Source organism: Notolabrus celidotus, chromosome 5 (genome assembly GCF_009762535.1).
Source record: "Notolabrus celidotus isolate fNotCel1 chromosome 5, fNotCel1.pri, whole genome shotgun sequence".
NCBI lineage: Eukaryota > Metazoa > Chordata > Actinopteri > Labriformes > Labridae > Notolabrus > Notolabrus celidotus.
The window spans coordinates 18,504,707-18,527,869 of record NC_048276.1 but is presented as its reverse complement, the minus strand read 5'-3'; the positions used below and the strand labels follow the sequence as shown (position 1 = coordinate 18,527,869).

The window sequence follows — 23,163 nt, the reverse complement described above, 5'->3', positions numbered from 1 at the left end:
TATCTCTTACTGTTGCTAGGTAATGAGGTCCCTTGGCACAATTGATAGATGTTGAGTCGTAGCATTAGCAGCAGCTCTACACCTGGAGATTGTACCTTGAAAAAAGAGAGCGTTAGTTTCTCCTCTCACAGACCTCTGCCATTGTAGATGACAAAGTTGTTATCAGAAGTCCTACCCCTTCTTAGTTTTTAGTGGTCAGTGAGGGAGAAGTGAAACAAAAGTGATGGTGATCCAAAAATGCTACAACTTCCTCTGACTTCCTCTGACTGTGATGTAACACAGAGAGTGTGTTTGGGCCAAGCGGCAAACTCCGGTCTCAAACGATGAAGCCAATGCGGAAGTGATATAAACTGCAATACATCGAAAATCCGCTTGAGGCTGGCTGCAGAAACACCGGAAACCACATAGATATGAATGGGAAAAAGACGATCTTTGCAGCATTAATAAACATGTTTACAGCCTGGTTCAAAAAACGGCTTGGCCCTATGAAGCTAATCTCTCTAATGACACACACTGTACGGGGGGTGAATTTTTTTCTAACGTGACGGTTCAGAAGATATTAAGATTATGAGTTTTGCCCAAATAAGGACATGACTGACGTGACTCCCGGTCGGGAACACACAGCCATTGGCTAAGAGGCTCACACTACGTCACACTCTGCCCAGTTGAGTTCCGCATTACCAATATGGCTGCCGCCGTCGATTTGCTTCAAAACAGCTCTCAGGAACAGATGGGTGACGTCACGGATACTACGTCCATATTTTATACAGTCTATGGTTTGGGCCAAGCGGCAACCTCCGGTCTAAAAATATTATTCCAATGCGGATGTGCTAAAAGCTGCAGTTCATCGAGAATCTGCTTGAGGCTGGCTCCGGAAGTACCGGAAGTCACATACACATGAATAGGAAAAAGACAATCTTTACAGCAGAAATGAACATGTTTACAGCCTGGTACAAAAGATGAGTGTAGTCTGGATAGCTCATTTCTCGATCAGCACACACTGTGAGGGGGGTGAATTTTTTTCTAACGCGGCAATATCAAAGATATTTAGATTACGAGTCTTCCAATGAGAGGCGCAGCTGACTGCAGGAACACTGTAGCTGTTGACTAGGAGAAAAGAGCTCTGCCAGTGCCAGTGCCAAAAATGCTGTTAGTGGACACAGGCCCTTAGCACCTGACATGAAAGTTCTTTACTCTTTAAGCTAGCTTAGCAGCTAAATGGAAGGCTATGGCCAGTTACATCAGCCTAAACATACTAGCTAACAGTTAATTGAAACATTCAATCTTTTGGTTGGTCACAGTTTTTTCCCAACACACTAATCACATCATTATCATTTCCACTGTTAGCGTCTGAGATCAATTACAAGCAGCTTGCTGTGAGTGTGCTAGTGAAACTCATGTTTTAATGGTTCATTTGAATGTTTTTGTGTTTCTCTGTAATAGAGCACAGTGTTAACAGTGTCCACATGCCACTATAAGAAAGATGATCAAATGACTCATCATAAACATGCAACAACTAGTTGATTTATGGTCACGTCTACGAGTTGACTATGGAAATCCTAAACATTATCAGTGTACTCTCAACAAACACAGAAGGAGCCAACAAGCATTATGGTAATTGAATGGTTCCTGCCTATCAGTGTATCTGCAGTGCTTTGGCTTCAAGCCCTGTCCTCAATAAAGGCAAAGTGCAGGATTGTTCAAGATGTTGGATTATTTGTGCCAAGGGCTTTACCCTGTGCCCCTCTCATCGTCTCTACTGATCTTCTCTACAGGTGAATACCTCCATTTTCCTCAGATCTTCCCTGAAACATTTAGCCTGTCTGTCCGGGCTTGGAGAGGCAGAGTATGGTTAATGAGACATGCCTCGCCATATCCATCTTGTAACTCCCAATTGAGGAGACAATGAAATTTTACTGGCCCGTACAGTGTAATCCCTGACTTCCTTAATGTAATTGGAAGTCAAAGAGTCCCCTTCAGACCATCCCTTTATTACACAAAGCAGCAGGATGGAGGTTTTTTGTATTACTGCAGTTATTGGTCTCTGATGTGGCTCAGGATGTGGATCATTTATTGTGGGAAACCAATAACGTATCTTTATGATGGAGCCAGATAGTCTTACATGTGTATCAGTGCCTTTAGCCTTCATTTTATCAGCATTGTAACACTTGTATGGATATATTAAAGGCTGCTGCAGGCCTGTTTCTAATATTATGGGATTAAATGGTGCTCTTGGGTCAAGTCTGACAGGTATTGTCAATAGTAATTATGCTGGTGATGTATTAGTTGTGTCTTTGTGTCTCAGCACACCTTAAGTCTCAATATCCTGAGATGATTAACTTCCAAATCAAGTTTTCAGACGGCAGAGAAAAGCAAAAGAAAGAGATTAAGAAACGTCTGTCTGTCTCATTCTGTCGTCTGCCAAATTAAAACTTTTATTTCCCTCCTCAATTCTCCACTCTTTCAATCCCCAGCTTTCCTCTCCGTCTGCAGCTGTTCCAGCGGCTCGACCAGTTATTAACACATAATTACAATCTATTTAGGAAGCATCACTGAGAGGACCGGTGCTGTTAGCAGCTCATTTTCTACTAAATTAACTTGTGCTCAGAGCGACGCCGCTACATTCGAGGAAAAAGGCTTTAGTAATGTTTCTGTATTGTCTGTAAGTAAAAGTGGTAATGATTATGAGTTTGTTTCTACAGAATACAGTGTTGGGAGCTGATTAATTGGGGCAGCATTAATTGAAATGTTGGTGGGTCTCTGTAAAAATAGCTGTGTAGCGCTCTGATAGCCTTTGTTAGTCTCTGGGGCTGTGTTTAAATGGCACACAAAATGTCATGTGTACAAATCTATTAGAGCTTGCAGATAATTAAGTGACTAGAAAATGGGGAGACTACATAAAAAAGCAGCTGGATGTTAAGCTCATATGTGGAAACACTAAGATTAACAGCCATGAGCACAATGTTTCTCTTCTCCTTTTTTCTCTCAAACAGTCGTGTAGTTTTATTCCAATCATTGTTATCAGACTTAATTCAGCTGACTACTACATTAAAGAGTGTCTTTTATTGTTTATCGAGAGCAGACATTATATACACGAACATGGTCCTCCTCCCCTTGTCAGGCTCGACTCCTATATGAGATATGATGTACCTTTAATGTGTCATAGTGAATTGGGAACAGCAGGGTGGGAGGTATAGGCTGCACACTGCGAGCCCACGAGGCACGCCAAGATCAAGCAGCACAGAGAAAGGAGAAATTCCTCTGCATACATGAATATTATTTCAGGCAGAGGGGGAGAAGAACAAAGACCCCCGAAGTTAATGACTTCTCTGTATCTTCAAGTGTGCTGCTGTGTCGTTTCTGTCCCTTTGTAGAGGTTCAAAACAAGGAAAACAAGCAGCTGTAGCAGGAGTAGCTAACAGAGATAAGGGCTCTTATTGGCAGCATGTTTTTATGCATGTTATGTTCTTGATATGGTGCATTAGAGTGACTATGACCATTTTTATATTAACAATGGAAAAAAATATAACATGATTACTGATATTCATATGGTTTGACTCATTTACCAACCATATATTAATAATAAATAATAATAATACATTTTATTTATATAGCGCTTTTCAAAAACTCAAAGACACTGTACAATTGTTAAAATCAATACAAGCAAAAAAAAAAATAATAATAACACAGATCAAACAAAACAACAGTACAATCACAAATGAAAAGCTAACTTAAAAAGGTGAGTTTTTAAAAGAAATTTGAAAGCTGAAGGGTCAGAGCAGTTTTGGATATGGGAGGGGAGTGAGTTCCAGAGGGTGGGGGCGGGTACAGTTTTACAGTTTTTCTCAGGTCAAGGTAGCCAAACACATTATTTAGCTTGTTTTGCTCGACTTTTACAGTCTTACTCAGCTCACTCTCACTACTCACAAATATTTCAGCCATATACGCATCACACCAATTTTAGCCTCTCTTCACTGGTTGCCTGTGGGTTTTAGAATTGATTTTAAGATTTTAACTCTCACCCTTAAAGCAATACATGGACTGGCCCCTGAGTACCTAAGCGAATGCCTTAAAATGTATGTCCCCAACTGCTGCCTGAGATCCTCTGGCAGGTCCCTCTTGGAACATCCAAGGGCGAAGTTAAAAACCAGAGGCGACCAAGCCTTTGCAGTCAGGGCCCTGTCACTCTGGAATGGCCTGCCAGAAGAGATCAGGCAAGCCACATCCTTGTCCTCTTTTAAATCTCTTTTAAAAACACACTTTTTAAAATGTGCTTTAATTTCTTAACTCATCACTAACTTTTTAATTTCTGCAGGTTTTTTAATATTGTCTTTTACTTAACTTATTTTAGCTCTCCTTACCTTTGTCATGTGCTTTTGTGTTTTCACTCGCTATGTCTTGCACTCTGTAAAGCACTTTGTAAACATGTTTTTAAAAGGTGCTATATAAATAAAACGTATTATTATTATTATATAGGTCAGGAAAACTCTATAAAGCGCATACAATAACTTTGGATTAATGCCAATAAGGCTGTTAGCAACTAGCAGAAAACCTGGCACAACATTTAAGCTAGCAGCTCAAGAGTTAGATATATCTGTCAAGAACAATTGAGAAAGCTAAAAAGTGAGCATTTACAGATCTTACATTTGTCATTTGGTGAACTACCAAACTGTAAATGAATGTGAATATTGTTGGGTATCGTCTGTTGGCTAGCATGTTTGTGTAGCTCATCCTCTCATCAGGTCAGGACTCAAACAGCCACATCTGACCAGGCATTAACACCACCAGACCTCTGAGGGTGTGCTGTGGTATCTGGCTGAATGTGTACAGTAGGGCCCCTCAATGGATTTTACATGGTCCAGTTCTGATGCTCACAGGCCCATTTTATGGTATAAAACTATGCTGCTTACCCATCCACACAATAAATTATGTGTTGGGTCTTTATCTCTGCCCCATCAATTGTAAAGCTGCCACTTAGCACCCCTACAGGCCTGGAGCACTTCCATTCTGAAGTATGGATTTGTAGCATTTTTCTGTTGCTGCTGTATTATTGTTGGGTGTGAGTTGGCTTTTTGGGTCAGGTTTTTGCATGCATAAGATTAGATCAAAGTTCATATCACTCAAAATGAAAAAAAAAGACTCCACTAATTGGGTTGTTTTTATTCTGCACAAACTAACATTTTTCAGATTACCATGACCAAGGTGCCTTTGTGTAAGGCACTTTGCTTTGACAGTTCCCAAGGATCTGATCTGTAACCCAGATGTGACGGTGGTTGAATTCACTGCTTTTGTATGAGGGCTCTTTTGTGAGGAAATACTCACACGTTTGACAAATCTGGAGAAGTAAAGGTCAAAAGAATAATAATCATCATTGCCACCAACATCGCAGCACTTTAGATTTCCCTGCTCCCCTCTCTGCCTTTCTGCCAAACACCCAGAACAAGCTAATTAAATTTTCTGTCAGGCATGGAAATCACTGCTGCTTTCATCCTTCCTCCATTCATGTCAGTCACATCAGGGATATGAGTAATGACACGTGTTTTAGGGCTTTAATTCCCCTGTGCATGTCAGACGTTTCTCTCCAATCACCCCCACCAGCATGCAAAACGCTGATGTGATGCTGTTCTCTGACTGTGTTAGCGTGTGTTGCACACTAGTCCATGATAGATTAGTTTTAAATGTTTCAAGGAGGAGGTTTTACAGTTTAAGTGCTGCTGGAAAGTCAAGTTCGAGTTTATCTGTGACATGTAAACATACGGGATAGAATCATTGAGGCATGTAAGCAATAAAACCTTTCCTTAGAAGTTTTACCCAAAATTAAGGCCACGAATGATCTATTATTTAAGTTTCTTGGCTTTTTGAATCACATAACGATCAATTCTATGCAGGAAAATGAGACCAAAATCAGCTGTATGCAGAGAACAAGTGGGAACTTGCACAAGGCAAGGCAGCTTTATTTGTATAGTGCATTTCAAACACCAGGGCAACTCAATGTGCTTTACATTAAAAGATTAAAAGCTTTGGTAACATTCAGACAAGCATAAAAGAAAACAATTAAAATGAAAAATATAATAAAACAGAAAAGAAAAGAAAAATAAGAATATATTAAAAATTACATTAAAATTTGTATTTAAAATGAGTTAAAATAAGCTAAGATAGGAAGACAGTGGCAATAAAAAGTCTTAATCTTTGATTTAAAAGAGGTGAGAGTTGGAGCGGTTTCAGGAAGTGTGTTCCAGATATGTGGTGCATAATGACTAAACGCTGCTTCACCATGTTTCGTTCTGACTCTAGGGACTGAAAGCAGACCAGTACCTGATGACCTCAGAGGTCCAGATGGTTCATAAAGTAGCAGCAGATCAGCAATGTATTTTGGGCCTAAACCATTCAGTGCTTTATAAACCATCAGCAGGATTTTAAAGTCTGCTCTCTGACAGACAGGAAACCAGTGTAGAGATCTAAGAACTGGAGTGATGTGATCACAAGAAGAAATATTGCCTGAAACGTGATATTATTTAATATTCAGCATAGTGTACCTCCTACCTACGTGATTTAGTGATTTTTAAGGAGTGACAGTAGCAGGGACCTTTATAGATTATTGGAAGTTACCAAATACTGTCAAATCTGGTGTCTGAGACACACTTTGAATACATTTTTTGTCATCTAAAAAGTGAGCTGCATCCCATACAACAGTAACCAAAGAGACATATTTTATTGTGTTACAGTTTTTTATTCAGATGCTGGAGCTGGAAGAAGCAAATGACTGTTTAACTGATTGCATGCTGGACACATATCGAGGCCAGATCCAGCAGCGCCACTTTTTTTTATAGCTTTTCTCCATCATTAGGTTGTTCTGTCTTTAGAGAAAACAGTGGTATATACTATTAAGTAAATAAACCCTGTGAAGCTGGTTTGATTTAAAGATTCATTGATTTAAGACGACAATTGACTAGTACAGGGGTAGTAGGGCTGTCTATCTCATTTCTACTATAGCCTGAGCTTGCGTGCCGGTAGCTTGCATGATGGAACCAATAGAAGTAGAAAGAGCAACACAGCCTCATAGAAACTACCTATTGCTGAACGCAGTGGTCACTAGTCTTTCTCCAAAAGAAAGAAAGCGCATCTTCATACCAGTGTGCCTTATATTCAGAATTTTACTGGAACTACCAGACAGAAATTCAGAATAAAAGATATTGGGCAAAAAAAGAGGGGATTTTGTTCCCTCGAAAAAACTGATCAGGCTGGAAGTGTAACCCTACTTTATATTTCATTCCTGAGACATACTACCAAGAACTACGCACAAGCTTGCATTGCAGTAAAAAGAAAAGGTGAGCCTCCCATCCTTAAAATCTGGTTATGACATGTGCATGAGATGTGTGTCTAACGTCAGTGATCTGAAAGCCATGATATGTTAACAAGCCTGCCTAAACAAAAATGAAGCCGTGGCCTGTCCTCTCCCCTTCAATTTGGTCTATTCATTAGTCTCTGTGGTTAGTGAAGATGTGTCATCAGCAACTTGATTATGTTTGAATTGAAAGTGACCGCACAGCCGTGCTCCTTCAGAGAAAACAGGTTCAGAACGTAGCTCTGGGGTGCTTGAGTGTAAAGGATGAGGAAGGAAGATGGGTGTCCGCCCATTTGAGTGGTTATGAACATCAAACAGCACCAAGAAAAGAAAATGGGTGGTTTGAAACAAACCCACTCAACCAGCCACAGACACTTTCAGAGCTAATGTACAGAATGGCTTTAAAGTATGGCTTTGCTGTACGGCCTCCAATCATTCTTTAATGGGAATCTTCTCAGGTGTTGCACTGAACAAAGAAGAGGGATTCAAAACACGGATAAACAACCTAACTTTTACAAAAGGAGGGAGTTAAACATTTTGGCACAAATTTACAAGTCTGGATAAAGAAAGAACGTTGTGTGTGTCTGTGTGTGTGTGTGTGTGTGCGCGTGTGCGCGTGTGTGTGTGTGTGTGTGTGTGTGCGTGCGTGTGCGTGTGTGTGTAAAATTGTGCCTCCTGCCTCTGTTTGGCCCCTGTGAGAGAGAGAGTGTGTGTGTGTGTGTGTGTCTGTGTGTGTATGTGTGTGTGTGTGTGATTAAACATAGGTGTAATGAATAGGGACAGTGCTCTGTTGTTTGGCCATGGAGAGTTGTTTTCCAGCTGAGAGAGCCATTAACCTGTGAGGAGGATTGAATTTGAGGTTACACAATCTGACCCGACCAAAACACAGACTTTTGGCTCCAGGGAGTATTGTTGAATGTAGCAATAAATCATAAGTCTCTGACAGGGATGTAAACATGAGCACATTGTTTTTTGGCTACTTGACAGAATAGTTGGCTTTCCGCAGAAAGAGAATACACTCCCTGTTTTGAGTATTTGCAACTTTATGAGAGCAAACAATAGAGTGTGGTAAAGATGGACGGCATGACAGCACCTAAAAAGTGAAGTCAAAACATTGAGAGCTCTGTCTATTGACTGGCTGCAGTAAAGGTCAGAAGGCAGATTGGACATGTGTACGTTTTTGCAATTCTAAGATCCCCAAAACAGACAGATGGCACAGATCAGATTTATTTCTAAGTGAAGTTGGTTGTTGAGGTTGAAGCTGTAGTGGAACAGATGGAAATAGAAGAGGCGAGAACAGCTGAAAATCAAGGAAGAGTTGTGGTCCTAAGAAAACAGAGGGACACTGAGATGGGACTTCCACCAGATCCGTGTCTGGTCCGGCTCCGTGCGCTCTCGTCAGTCAACACCAACCGTTAGCGTTTTTTCGGAATGCAGCACGGAGCAGGACCGCCGGACAGCTTGAGTCATGTGACAGAGGTTTTCCCACGGCAATCACTGAATCAAGGATTCTCCTCTTCCTCTCCTCGTCCATGTTGTCTTTATCAGCCTCTGAAAACCTCTGACCTGATGACTCCAGGCCTGCCTCCGCTCTAAATGACATTTTGTTGTCATAGTTCAGTTAAAAACAATCTAACAATAACAAAGAGTGTTTTATTCTGAAAATTAACCGGTTGTTTTAATTTTGTTTTGGTGCCTGACTTCCTGTCCCGCTCCATCTGCTCTGTGCCGAATTGATGCGTTGTGCGCCGGCATCCGGCAAAATTAGAAGTCTTGCGAATCTGATCCGTTGCGTTCCGACCAGCTGGATCAGATACGCAGCCGGAACGCAATGGAGCGGATCCAGTTGGGGTTAACACATTGACTAGATTAGAAACCTATCAGATCCGGTGCCGTGACAGATCGGAGACGGACCGGAGATGGATCTGGTGGCCTTGAGAATTACTTTCAAATCCTTTATAAAACACATTTAAGAAAGTAGTTTGGCTGTAGACCAGTACCACATGAAGAACTGAACAAAAAGACTGGTTGTGCTGGGTACACATACTGCAGGAGCTTGATTAGTGGATAGATCTCAGGTGTGTGGGTTGATTAGCAGAAGGAGTTTGATAGAAAGCCCTGAGAGACACAGAAAGAGCAGGGGGGAAAAACAACAACAACACACACCAGGGAGGGGAAAGACTAGGAATATGGGAGGAGCCATGACAATATGGCTAAGACTTAAATACATAGATAAACGAACAGAAAAACATAGTTACATTCTCATAGTTGGTTCTAATTTTGCTAATTTATGTTGAAGTGTCCATTTTTCTGAGAAGTTTAGTTTGAACTAGTTAATGCTGTAAAGGGGAAAGTGTAATGATTGACAGCTCTGTTTACAAATGTGGCTCCTGCGGCACTGTGTGCTCTGGATTAGCCGAGTGCAGCAGGAGCAGCGCAGGGAAACGTAACAAAGACTTTCACAAGGGTCAATGAGCTTTTAATAAATTTGTCTGCTTCAAACAGACACTAAAAAAAGCACTTTGTCTGAAAGTTAGATGTCTGCTTTGGTTAGTGTAAGGGGCGCACATCAATACTGCAGCTCCACCAGCTAACTTTGGCTTCACTTTTGCACAGCAGGAGGAGTTGGAGACTCACCATCCATCTTTATATCCAGTCAATGGTGTAAAATAGGCTGGTGTTGGATATTGAGGCTAATATTTAATCTTTCTGTGTTTTTCTTCTTCAGACCAGTGCAGTGCTGTGTTCAGGAGGCTGTGCTCTGCTGGCTGTCAGCTCCCTGCTGGCCATCATCACCATCTTCCTGCCCAGCGGGGGATGCGAGAGGAGGATCTGCACCCTGGCCGGATATATGCAGATGGCATCAGGTATGTACAGCACAGAATACACACTTAAAGAAACTGGTTCGCTCATACTGGCTACAGACAGCCATAGAGGAAATCCTTCTTAAACTTGTAAAGTGCTGCATCGTGTTACATTACTTTTTCCAGCCTCTCGTGTTCTCCCTGTGCCTCTCAACTTGAAGACGTCCTTCACTTTCTCATCTTCCACCATTAGAACCACTCTGCTGCAAGCACTGATAAAGCTTCTATTACCACAAGTGAAAAAAATCAAGCTGACTTTGTTGCCCATCAGTCACAAAAACAAAAAGAACAAAAGAAACAACTCGAGGACAGCCGCTGCTAGGCAACCAGAGTCTGCCTAGCATTTGTAGGGGTGAAGCTGTGAGGACAGATTTAGAGCCTGCTGTAAAAAGACAATTATGCCTCCTTAACACAGGTCACTGGTTCAGGGCTACTTGTAACTTTTCAGGGTGGTTTTTTTTTCACTCAAACAAGAAGGTAGCCTCGTAAACAAAGTGAGGTCGTGTCAGCGGTTGGGCTTTAAAAACCCGTAACACAGCATGGCTCATGTCACCGCTCAGTACTGGCCTTCAACCTGTGCAGCAGAGCGTGTTGAAGGTTCAAGGTATAAATGTTATTTCTGCTGTTATGTGTGAGGATTCAGTTTTTGTACACTTAAGTTATAGAAACATATTGGTTTTGAGGAACAGAAATTTCACACCTACTGCTGTGATACTGTAAAAGCAGGCACTTACTGTGCTCTTACTGCATACTGACACTGCAGAGGATTCAGGAATATGATGTAGTAAAGACTATAAAACAAAACTCAACACAAATGAACCAAAGTATCATTAATGACATATACAATATTGTCAATTGTTAATTATCGAGCATTTTTTAGACATTACATCTCAGTTATAACTAGGGTTGCAAAGGGGTGGAAAATTTCCAGTAAATATTTTATTGAACAATCAATTATTTCATTGAAGAACAAAAACATGAATGTTGAGTTAAATATTACTCATCCCCCCGACCCAACCCATTCAAAAATTGACAAAACACCTTAGAGGAGTCTGTATGAAACTGGCTTCACTGACTCACACATACAGTATGGTTTTGTGTGTGATGCAGCCATGCCATGCTCATTGTACCAGTCTCTGCTGAAGCCCCACTAACTCTTCTGATTCCATTTTAATTTAGTTTCTCCGAAGTCTCTTCATCTACCCACTCTGGTCCTCAGGGTGACTGATCCACAAACTTTAAATCGTTATTTTTCCCTCTCATTTATTTAGCAGCAGCAGTAATTATGTAGCCTTGTGAATCCTTGAGAATATTGAGTAGCGTATTTAAATCCCTGCATGTGGCATTTAACTAAGTGTAATTAGAGGCTGGATTCATTGGGCAGGTTAAATCTTAAGTGACAAACCTGGAGCTTTTCACAGAGCAGGTTAATGGTGTGTTTAAAGTGGCGCTTGTTGCTTACAGTCAGACTCTCATACCTCTCTGTTTGACTCAGGAGCCAGATTAATTTTACTTTGTGAGTCTGTTGCAAAAGCATGAATGCTGAGGCCTCTTGTGCATGTGTGTGTAACCCTGTTCTGTGCAGTGGAGAGAGCGTGTGCCAGACATGGCAACATTTTTTACTCAATGACAATGTGAAGCAAGAAGCAGGGGCCTTTGTTCAGTTTCCAGGTCTACGTTTGTCTCGATAGATGGAGGTTTCCGGGAGAGCCACAAAGCCCCGAGGTGGGGAGATCAGAGGAGTGTTTGTTTTCCCTACATTGTGAGGATATGTGTGTCAGAGTGTGTGTGTTCTAACAGCAGGCTGATAAACTGAAATAACTAGATTAAGGACAATGTTTTCTTTGTGGTGGGCATGTAAGCAGTGTTGTATTAAAGGTGTGTGTTTTCCACCAGATTGGCAGGAATGAACCGCTGAGAGACTGTGCAGATAGAAGTGATGGCTGCTTTGAGACTTTCTCTCTGTGCTATCTCAGACTGATGAACGGGATGTCAGCTGTGCTTTTGTGAGGTTTTACTCTGCTCACGACTCTATAAGTCATCTCGAGGACAAAACTAAGGAGCAAACTTCCCGTAAACTGACAAAAACTTCACTCAGTGACTTGGAATCAAGTTTAAGATCCAAAGTTTTTAGTAAGTGTAGACGAGGGTGAAGTAAAGGGTGTAGTCCTTGTTTCTTTCTTTGATAAATAGACGAAACCTGAGACAGACAGAATGCAAGATGACAACCATATATGGAGCAGTGTTATACTTGAGTCTAGGACTTGTGACTTAACTTGAACTTGAACTTAAGCACTTTTGACTAAGACTTGAGCTTGGTCTTGAGAATAAACTTCATAAGGACTTGAAAACAGAGAGGTGTTGTCTTTCTTATGTAAGGAATAATATAATGAGCAGGACGTCATGCAAATTAGAATCCAGTCAGGGTAAGCAAGACGTAAAGAGATCTAAACAGACACTAACATGTTTGCCTACAACAGTGTCAACGGGCAGAGGTGCAATGTGCCAGAACTTCTTTCAGCTGATTGATTTGATTTGATGTGTGTGATCAGATTGTCCTTTGTGTCACTTTTGCTGTTGAGATTTAATGACTATTATGGGGTGTTGTCCAATCAGAATCAAGTATTTAACATAGACGTGTAATAATTATTGATAAAGACTGTTTCTTTGTTTTTTGATAGTCTGTTAGTTCAATCACCAAGGATGCTGGATCAGTGAAACTCTGTGAAGTGGACTCGACTCAGATTCTTCTTTAGTGACTTAGACTAGGACGGAGACTTTGGACTTGAACACGAGGACTCTTTGGACTTGAGTCTTAACTTGGACTCAAGGTTTGGTAACTCTTTTACGACACTGATAGGGAGAGAACAGCAGGTTTAATTGATGGGTGGAGTGCTCACTCATCATCACATAGTGTTACTTAGACTATCTGAAAAAGAAGTGAGTTATGAGGATGAGTCAGGGTCGGACATTCAGTGAATGAATGGTGTTGATTTAAGTCATTAGGTTGAAGCTTTATGTGATGACTCTACTCAATCGTGGCACTCTGGATGATTGACTTCTGTCGTCTCAAAATCATAAAATGTTAGTTTGTCGTAAAAAAATAGTCAAAATTCTAGATTTTTCTACGCTCTAGAGTCACAAGCAGCTGTTTCACAGTAAGTATGTGTGTATTCCATACATATGTTTGTGGCATCTTATGTGAATCTAATGGCCCTTTTCCACCGGCCCGTCTTAGCCCTACTCTACTCGACTTGACCCGACTCTACTCAGTTGTGTTGTGGTTCCACGGGCACGGTACCTTGTGTCAGATACCAGTTTTTCGTACCTGTTCTGCTCTGGTTCCAAGCGAGCTGAGTCGATACTAAAGGGTGACGTCGATGGACTACCGGCCACTGATTGGTCAGAGAATGTCGTCACCGAAGAGTCATGAGCGCGACGCCCAATACGGGAATCAAACCTGCCATTTTTAAAAAACGACATCAGTACTCTTTTGCTCTTCTTTTGCTTTCCTCTCTCGCTTGGCCTGTGACAAAAAAGCCACAGACCGAGCAGCAAGTACACCATTGCCTCTATGTCCTGCATTGTTTGTGATTGTTGTGTTTGTGTCGCTTCAAAATGACGTGAACGCAGTTTCGTGCAGCAGTTACACACAGCTGTGTTATGACGACCCCGCTATGGTCACAGCTGGCAGTACCTTCTCTGAATTTGGTGTCGTCAGTAACCTTTTCTTTTACCTCTCTGACCTCTTCTGTTACAACACTGAAATGTTTGAGAGTGAACAATAAAAAACACCAGCAGCCTACACTTGTATCAACACAACATCAAGCATAGTCTGAATCATTGTCTCCTCCAATCTGTCATCATTTACATCCCACCTCCACAACACCTCACTCACTGTTTTCATTTGGAGCAACACCTGCTGGATCATGGCTGATATTGCCAAGGTAGGTTCAAGACACAAACCAACAATGTTTGTGTGCTCATGTCAACATTTCTATCATGTCTTGCTCTATAAACACACACAGCCGGGGGCATGGCTAAGCCAGGAGAAACCTTTATTCGAGGTAAACGTGCCTCGCTCTCTCCCAGCCGTGTGCTCCCGTGGGTGACGTCCAGAATTAGACGTGAACTTGCTCACCCTCCTTTGGTTCGGCTCAGCGCTCCATACAGCGGTTCAGCCGCCGCGCGCTGCCTCCATCAATGTTTTACGACCTGAGAGAGAGAGAGAGAGAGAGAGAGAGAGAGAGAGAGAGAGAGAGAGAGAGAGAGAGAGAGAGAGAGAGAGAGAGAGAGAGAGAGAGAGAGAGAGAGAGAGAGAGAGAGAGAGAGCATTTGTGTGTGCTCAGGCAGGGAGCTTTTTCTCCCCTCATGCATATTTCATCGGTCTGTTCTTCTTAGTGGTCAGGATCCAACTGGTGAATGTGTGTGTGTGTCTGAGTGGAAAGTGAGCAATCAAGGAGGAGTCACACACTTTACAAGGTACAGAAACACGTCAAATGAAAATGCAGTCTGATTTGATGCACATAGGGGGCAAAAGAAGCAGCACTGTTCATTTTCATGGGACTGCTACCTTTATTTTTTGGTATTTCAGTATATTTTCCTCATATCTACCTGCTGTGAGAAGCAGCTGAACACTACATTTGGGTTTCTTCGTGGTACATCGCTCACACTGATCCTCTCAGTGCAGTTATCTGTTCAGAGCTGCAGACATGTCACACTCGGCTGGGTGTACAAGTCCTAGCTGCACATACAAGCTTCATGTCAGCTGTTTTCCTGCAGGGTTACAGCCAGATTACACATATGGAGATCATGTACATGTGCTTACAAGAGAATGTGCAGGACAGTTGATTTGCTGTGTTGATTGCCTGTTGTTTTTGCTTTGTATCGATCTGTCTGCTAGTGAGAGATATTTAAAAAAATGTTTGTGTGAAAATGTTTCTTTGGGAGTTGCCTGGGTTGAGGACTTGAAAGAGAAACGCCTGAAGCTGTGTGTCTCAGCTCTTAAAAGAAATATGAACCACAGTGTGTTTTTTTCTTGAACGTTCAGTGGGAGATGTTTGTGTTGTTTGTGTTGCTTGTGGTTTTTATTGTTACATGGAGAGATAAAAAGCGAGATATGATGCAGTGAAGTCTGTTTGAAATTTGAGTGCTGAATGTGGTTGCGGTGTTTGGCAACACTTTTTTTTTAAAATGAAAGGAATTTAAGCCTAGATTGTCCAGGAGTGTTTTCTTCTGATACTGAGGTATCCAGAAGTTTTTCATGTGCAGCAGCATGTTTTTTTTTGTTCCCATGATGCCTTGCAGAGCTGCTAGAACAGCTGGAGACCCTGTGTGTGGTTTGAGATTAAATTAAAACAGTAAAATAATTTGATTGATCACTCTAAATTGTAGGTGTGAGTGTGTGCGTGTATGGTTGTCTGTCTCTCTGTGTTAGCCCTGTGATGGGTTGCCGACCTGTCCAGGGTGTTCCCTGCCTTCCGCCCGAAGCCAGCTGGGATAGGCTCCAGCCCCCCGTGACCCCTAACGGGATAAGCGGTCAAGATAGTGGATGGATGGATATTTCAAAGAACATAGACAATTCCTCACATGTAAGTAGCCAAAAGCAGCACGTTTGACATATTTGTTGAAAAATGGCTGAAATAATCAACCAATAAAAATAAACTGAGTCTGTCGTTTATATTTTTTATCTGGAAAAGAAAGATCCAGACTTAAACATCCACATTTTGATACCCATGATCATGTAATCCATCTTCTTTGTGCTGGATTTTCAAAGTAAAACCAGGTCATTAGGTTTGTGAACAGGCAGATTAAGTTGCTCATGCAGACAAGATAAAAATGATCACCTATGTGGGACGACAGATATATACGATACGATACGATAAGATACGATACAATAAGATACGATACTCCTTTATTCATCCCTCAATGGGGAAATTCACGGAGTTACAGCAGCAAACAAGAAGGTGTACAGTACAAGAATTCCAACAAGAATATATATATATAAAAATGTCCATCAGAGACGACAGCTCAAGATCTGATCCAATTTTACAGCTTTAGTTCGATCAGATTACCTTTGAACACCTGGGCCCATTCAGTGAATTTCATAATCATTTACAAGCAGTGATCAATACATTTATTAATTGTTGATGATACAATTTAGAGCACTCTCCTAAATGTCCTTCAGTTAGCAAACAGGCAGCTTTAGTTGCTCATGGGCACATTGGAACCGAGCCTCTCCTTCAAACCGTCGGTAACAAGCAGCTCATTCTTCTGATATCTGCAGAGATCACAGGATTTGATTTCAGCCACAGGACTGGATTTAAATCAAAAGCGTGACACTTCGGCTGCTCTTGGCACTGACAGAGCACATTTTGCAGCCTCAGCAGAAAGAATGAATGAAAAATGCCTCTGTGAGGGAATGTTCATGTGACCAGATTTTGGCAGAAAACGGTTTTTAATTTTCAGCTACACTCGATCCAACCCCTGCTGCACGCTCTGAATATCTCCCTTTGAAGACTCCCTCTGAAACTGTGCCTTCTTATCTGCATCCCATCATCCTTCAGTGTTTGGAGCCTGACCATGGCTGCTTGGGAAGGGAAAGCCACTGTGTGTTTTCCTGTGAGTTTCCCCTCACACACACACACACACACACACACACACACACACACACACACACACACACACACACACACTCTGACATCGTGTTGCATTGTGCTGATGCTGAGGAAGCCCGGCCTGCTGTGTCAGCGCTCCCCTGAGTAAAGCTTTATGCAGATGTGCTCTGAAGCATGGAGATGAAAACAGGAAGTGTCTTTGATCAAAGCACCTGCTGTGTTATTTCAGTGCTGCTGTCACCGATGGTAGCCATATGGTACCTGAGCCAGCTGTCAATCACCTCTTTGATACAGATGAATACATTTTCCATATCAGGCTGACACACTCTGTAAGCAGAATGTTTCCCTCCAATGATTGAAGCGCGTTCAGTGTGTTTCTCTCTTCAGTGTGTTTGGGAGGAGATTGGACCGTCACTTCATCGGGCAACTTTTATCTGACCCGTTTTCTCACAAAAAACTTGAATAAGTCAGGACTTTTTAAGAAATAGTTTCAAAAGTTTTTCAAATGGATAGATGATGCTGATTTTGCTTTTGAAGGGAGGAGCAGAAAGTATTAAAAGGCTTCCAGTGCAGCCTGTTTGAGTGATAAGGGATTGGAAAACATAAAATGAAAGGTACATGGTTTACAAGGGTTTTCCATCCTTGGTCTCCAAACGAAAAGCTCTGGTAATTTTCCAATCGATCCAAGTCATTTTTTCCAATTAGCAAAGTACAATAATAACAAGACCTTCAGGCAATAACTGAGAGTGAACCAAGGCCAGAACAGTAAAAAGAAAGCTTTCTTTTCTTACACTCACTCACTTTGAATAAAAAACATTCAATCAGAAGACATTTAACGAATGTAATGTCCTCGCTTAAAGCAAATACAGGAGACAAGGTGAACAAAAAAAAGCAACTCCACTGGAGAAATTTACAATAACAGGAATAAATCTCACTGTAGGTCACAAAATGAATGTAAGAAGGTCTGGAGGAAAAAACAAGCTAGCTGTCAGTTGATTGTGACTTCTATAGGAAAACTGGGCTTTTTGAGTGTCTGGATGTTGACAACAGACTAAACTGTCTTCAACCTTCCTTGTTGGCACTAGAATTACTATTGGAATGCTAGACAAGTTATGAATATTTTACTGTTATAGGCTTTAAATGCAGGTAAACTTTAGTGTCTGAGCTGTAGTGCAGTTATCAGCCACTAGCCAGGCTGTAGCTCTGGTTAATGTCTACTCCCATAAGGCTATGGTGCTCTATTGCCAGTTTGTCAATGGCTACAGAAGGCTTCTTGTTGCATGTCAATTTTTATTCTGGTTGAATTGGCATATAGCCTCTCGAGTCTCGTCCAAATCAATATGTACCAGCTCAGACATGTGGACTTGCAAGGAGCACTAAAGGCTGGTGGTGCTAGCTCTGCTATTGTTAGTCACACTCTGCGAACCAATTTGACATTGTTTACCAGCAGACTCTGTGATCTTGTGTTTAACTGTGCTAAATGAAACCGTTGATGGTTTTCTGAGTGCTTTCTGACCTCATACTTATTAGTTGGTAGGAATTTGAATCAACATATACTGTGAATGATGAGGAAATTAGTTGTTTTCGAAGGTTGTAATGAATGGAATCAACAAGAAGGCTTGTGTCTGCAGATGAGTTTTAAGAAGACGCCTAAAGAGGAAGAGGATCACAGTGAATGAGATGTGGAATGATGAACTAAAGGGTAAAATCATACAATGCTTTGAATGTTTTCAACAAGATCTTGTAGTTCATTCTGGAATTTGTAGGAAGAGGTTTGCAAAAAACAGTAGCATATCTGATTTTTGCCTTATTTCTCAGCTGAAGAAGACAGACTGAAGAGGCTCAGTGACATGACGTTCAGAAGTCATAAACTGGGCGCGGGTTTGGCCTGATGGCTAAATTGTGTGCCCATGAAGCGGTTGGCCCAGGTTCGATTTCAGCCCGCGGCCCCCTTTCCGCATGTCACTCCCCCATTCTCCAGCACTATCCACTGTCCTCCCCACTCGAATAAAGGTGCAAAAAGCCCCCAAAATATAACTTTGAAAAAAAAGGAGAAGAAGCCATAAACTGGTCTAAGATCATTCAGAGTTTTGAAGCAGTATAGTTTTGATATTTATTTGAAAATGTCAGTCAGAGAGCAAACATCACTGCAGCATTGTTTGGTTATCTCTACCATCCTTCAGCTTCTCCCTACTGCCTCCAGGATTACACTGAAGCTGCTGCTGTCCAGTTTCCCACTTTTCTGTGTGATGGGAGCAGCTCCAGGTCAATTGCTGTGCGATGTTTGGAATTGTTTTGGAGTCTATCACTTCTGCTCCACCCTGCAGGCTGCTTCCTTTCTGTTTAATAAGCTGCGAGTTTGAGAAAATGTGCAGTAAGTCCTTGCTTCTCTTTCTGACCTGTCACTCCTCCATCTTCCACTCAAGTCTCTTACTCTTTCATCCCTTTGACTCCTCTCCTCTTCTTTTTCTCATTCGTATTTCCTATAAGCACGTCTTCATCACAATCAGCACACCGCACCTCTTTTCTGCTTGTTTTCTGTCGATCACTGATATTTCATTCTGTTTCATCAGCCAGCTCAAGGCTCTCACACACCTTTTAGAGCAAGTTTTTGCAGGGAGAACTTGTTCAATCCCTCAGATCAAGGACAGAAAAAGTCAATTTTAAACTTTTTCGCAGGAACGCCTGCTCTGTTTTGATTGTCAGTGTGTGTGTGTGTGTGTGTGTGTGTGTGTGTGTGTGTGTGTGTGTGTGTGTGTGTGTGTGTGTGTGTGTGTGTGTTTGACCCAGTTTGGATGCGGTGTGATGCTGACACTGTGACCTCTTCACCTGTGACTCACAGCATGCTGACAATACACATTAATCACACGTGTCAGTCACCTTGTGTGCGTGTATATGTATGTGTGAGTGTCACTTCCTGTATAATCAGAGCTGTATCCCCCTCTCAATGTTGACACTAATGTGATTGGTCACATCTCACCATCTGTGCCTTCTGCAAACACACATATGTACACACAGAAATCTGAAAATTTAATATTGTTTGCGCTCCATATGAGTTAATATCATAAATTAAACCGGGCTGGAGCAGATTTACACTGCCATAATTGATATTTACAGGAAAACTACACAGCTATTTCATCCACAGACTTGACAAAGCTTTCACAAACATGTTTGATTCACTTATTCATACATTTAGCTGCTATATTGCAGCATTTATCTTGTTCTCCAATGAATTAACTACAAGCTTAATTCATACTCCTTATGAATCAAAGCCTGTTTGCTTGTGTACGTGTGTTTGCTAAACTCACTCATTGGTCAAATCTAATGCCTGCTGTAATTACAGGCTCGGCTCAGCAGTCTCTCTGTCACATTACCGACAAAAACCACAGTAACTGATCCGCCAGCCAATTAAAACCAGGCAGTAATTAAGACTGAACTTTCATCCTGTCCAATTCATCTGTCTTCTTTTCATTTCCTTGAGAGCTCCTCTTTAGACTTTATGTTGCAGCTGTCTGAGATCAACACTTTTTTCATCCATCTTTAATGTTGCCTTTGAGAGCCTGCCTGAACTTTGATATTTTCCTCCTCATCAAATGCTAAAAGGGAAAAATAGCCGAGATATATCCTCTAATATTAATGTGTTTACAGTAATAATCAACCGTCCTGTCCTACTGTACATCCTGGGAAGTCTTTGATTATTTCTGCTTCTTCAAACACATACACACACACACACGCAGGCAGGCAGGCACGCACGCACGCACGCATGCACGCACGCACACACACACACACACACACGCACGCACGCACACACACACACACACACACACTGAAACTGTCTGAGTCTGTGGTTCTGCCTTCCTGCATCATGTCACGCCAGCAAGCAACAAATGACATGTTGACAGAGGACAGGATGAAGATGAACGGGGGCAGATAAGGAAACATAGGTGGGGGAAATGCAGCAGTTTATTTTTCTTCTTTTTCTTATTTGTTCTGTTGGACCGACTTAGTCTTCCCCCTCCTGTCACAAGCAGAAGAATCATCGCAGAGTCCAAAACATGTCCAACTGTTTCGTATTCCTTCCTTGTCCCCCTTCTCTTCCTGCTCCTTCGTCATCCTGCCATGAAAGCAGCGGCAAACACACACATACCCACACACATCACATTCACACACAGACACACACTCAGAGAGTGTAGTGGCTATGCATATTACATGAGTCCTCCACCTCTGAGGGCCACTCTGTTTTTTTCATTTTGCAACTTTGAGCAGAGATGATGAGGTTGAAGCCAGATCCTGCACTTAAGGGCTGTTTCCTACTTTACTGTACCAGAACTTCACTGAAACCAGAAGCTGCTGTTTATGGGAAACCTCTGACTCAAAAATGTTGTCTGCTGCAGTTTAAAACATCAATGTGGAATTCAGCACTATCTTTATTACAAACACTCCAGACCAGAAAATTATAGCAATCCATTTCCCATTGATATACCGAGGGGAAAATTTACTAAGAATGGATCGCTGCTGCTGCTGGTAAGAATTGTGCACCATCTGGCCTCATTATTGCTTAGACTCAAGGTCAATTTCCAAAAGCACATTTCCCTAAAGACAAGTGAAAAAACACCACTAAAGTTTTGGAGCTCCATGTAGTTTGCTCTTGTTTTGCATCTGACTATAAAGATGAGCTGTTAGCATCTCCACCCTTTCTGCTGAATGGGGAGGGGACTAGGGACAGGAATCACCAGTTGCCCGGCGATATGATTCTATCACAATACTGGAGTCACGATTTGATATTATTGATTTTGTGATATGCCAGTATTGCAATACGATATACTGCGATGCTGGATTATCCTCCTCCTCTCCTCATCCATGTTGTGTTTATGGTCCTCTGAAAACCTCTGACCTGTTGACTCCAGGCCTGGCTCTGCTCATCATGACGGTTTGTTGTTGTAGTTAAGTGAAATACGATCTGGTGATAACACAGAATGTTTTATTCTAAAAATTTACCGGATGTTTTTATTTTGTTTTGGTGCCTGACTTCCTGTCCCGCTGCATCTGCTCTGTTGAGATTGATGTGTCGTGCTCCGGCATCCGGCAAAAATAGAAGTCTTGTGTATCTGATCTGGAGGACTCCGACCTGCTGGATCAGAGACGCAGCCGAAATGCAACGGAGCAGATCCAGTGGAAGTTAACACATTGACTAGAATAGAAACCCTTACGGTGCCGTGACGGATCAGAGACCGACTGGACATGAATCTGGTGGAATTTGGGCGTTAAAGCGGCGAGCGTTGTTTTTTTTTTCGGCGGATACATCTTAGCATTACCTTTGCCATCCTCCGCAATTGCTTTCTCTGGGTGGTGGCAGACGTATTCCTGCAGTATTTTATTTTCATACGGCATGAACACTGTGGGTCATGTCCGTCTCTTTCTGCCCCTCCTTGAAAAAGCCAAAGTAAGTTCACACGTTGGACTTTAGCGCAGATGGTGCGTTCCGTAATTCCCTCTCCTGAGCCGCCATCTTTGGTATACTTCATCTCCTGCACAATGACCGCCACCTCCGACCTCATTCGACAAAATGCATGGCAGCACCACCCAGTGGACGAATAGAGGAAGTACCATAGACTACATGCAATATAGGCTAATATAATATTGATATTTGGCCATCTTGAATCGATATAATATCGTCACGCAAATGACTGAATCGATTTTTCCCCCTATCCCCAGAGGGGACACTCCAAACCAGTTCATTGTAGAGCTGATTAATGACAAGTGGGATAAAAAAAACAGCTTGGAGTTAATTAGCAATCTGAAGTTCATTCAGATTAAAAAACAAACATTGTTGTGCTTAATGGCACAGCTTCTATGTGCTCAGGACTAACAGACTAAACCCACAGGTGTATTTTCTCCAATGATGCTTATTTGTGTAGAAAGGGACCTTTATAGCCTCTGATGAATGCGTAAAGGCTCATTTGAATGTATGCAAACAGTGCACAGTGACGCTGTTTGATCTGCAGCACAGCTTTAGGTGCATTTAACCCTTTGTGTGTGCTTTGTTAATTAGATGTTGTCTTTAGGTGATAGGTACTGCCCTAGCGTGTCCGTTAGCTGTGCAATCTTTCTGTGAATCAGGCCCTGAATGTTTTTCTGAAATATAAACAAGTTATTCTATTGACTTTACAGTAAATGTTACATGTGTTGGAGGGTTCCTTTTTCCCAGCAAGCTCCTTTTTTGTGCTGTTGTGTGCTCAAGCTCACATTAAACTTCACTTTTCTACAGATTTCAAATACAGTACATACTTGTATTTTTCCTGCTGTTTGAATAAAGTGTCCTGGTCAACATGGAAAT

At 41.8% G+C, this 23,163-nt stretch overlaps 1 protein-coding gene across 1 annotated transcript in view; it reads left to right on the top strand.

Annotated features, from left to right (window-relative positions):
* LOC117813115 (transmembrane protein 211) overlaps positions 1–23,163 on the top strand; it is a 163,805-nt gene that overhangs the window by 39,320 nt on the left and 101,322 nt on the right. Inside the window, exon 2 of the mRNA XM_034684210.1 lies at positions 10,074–10,212. Coding sequence (XP_034540101.1) covers positions 10,074–10,212 — 139 coding nt within the window. The remainder of the gene's footprint in view (positions 1–10,073; positions 10,213–23,163) is intronic.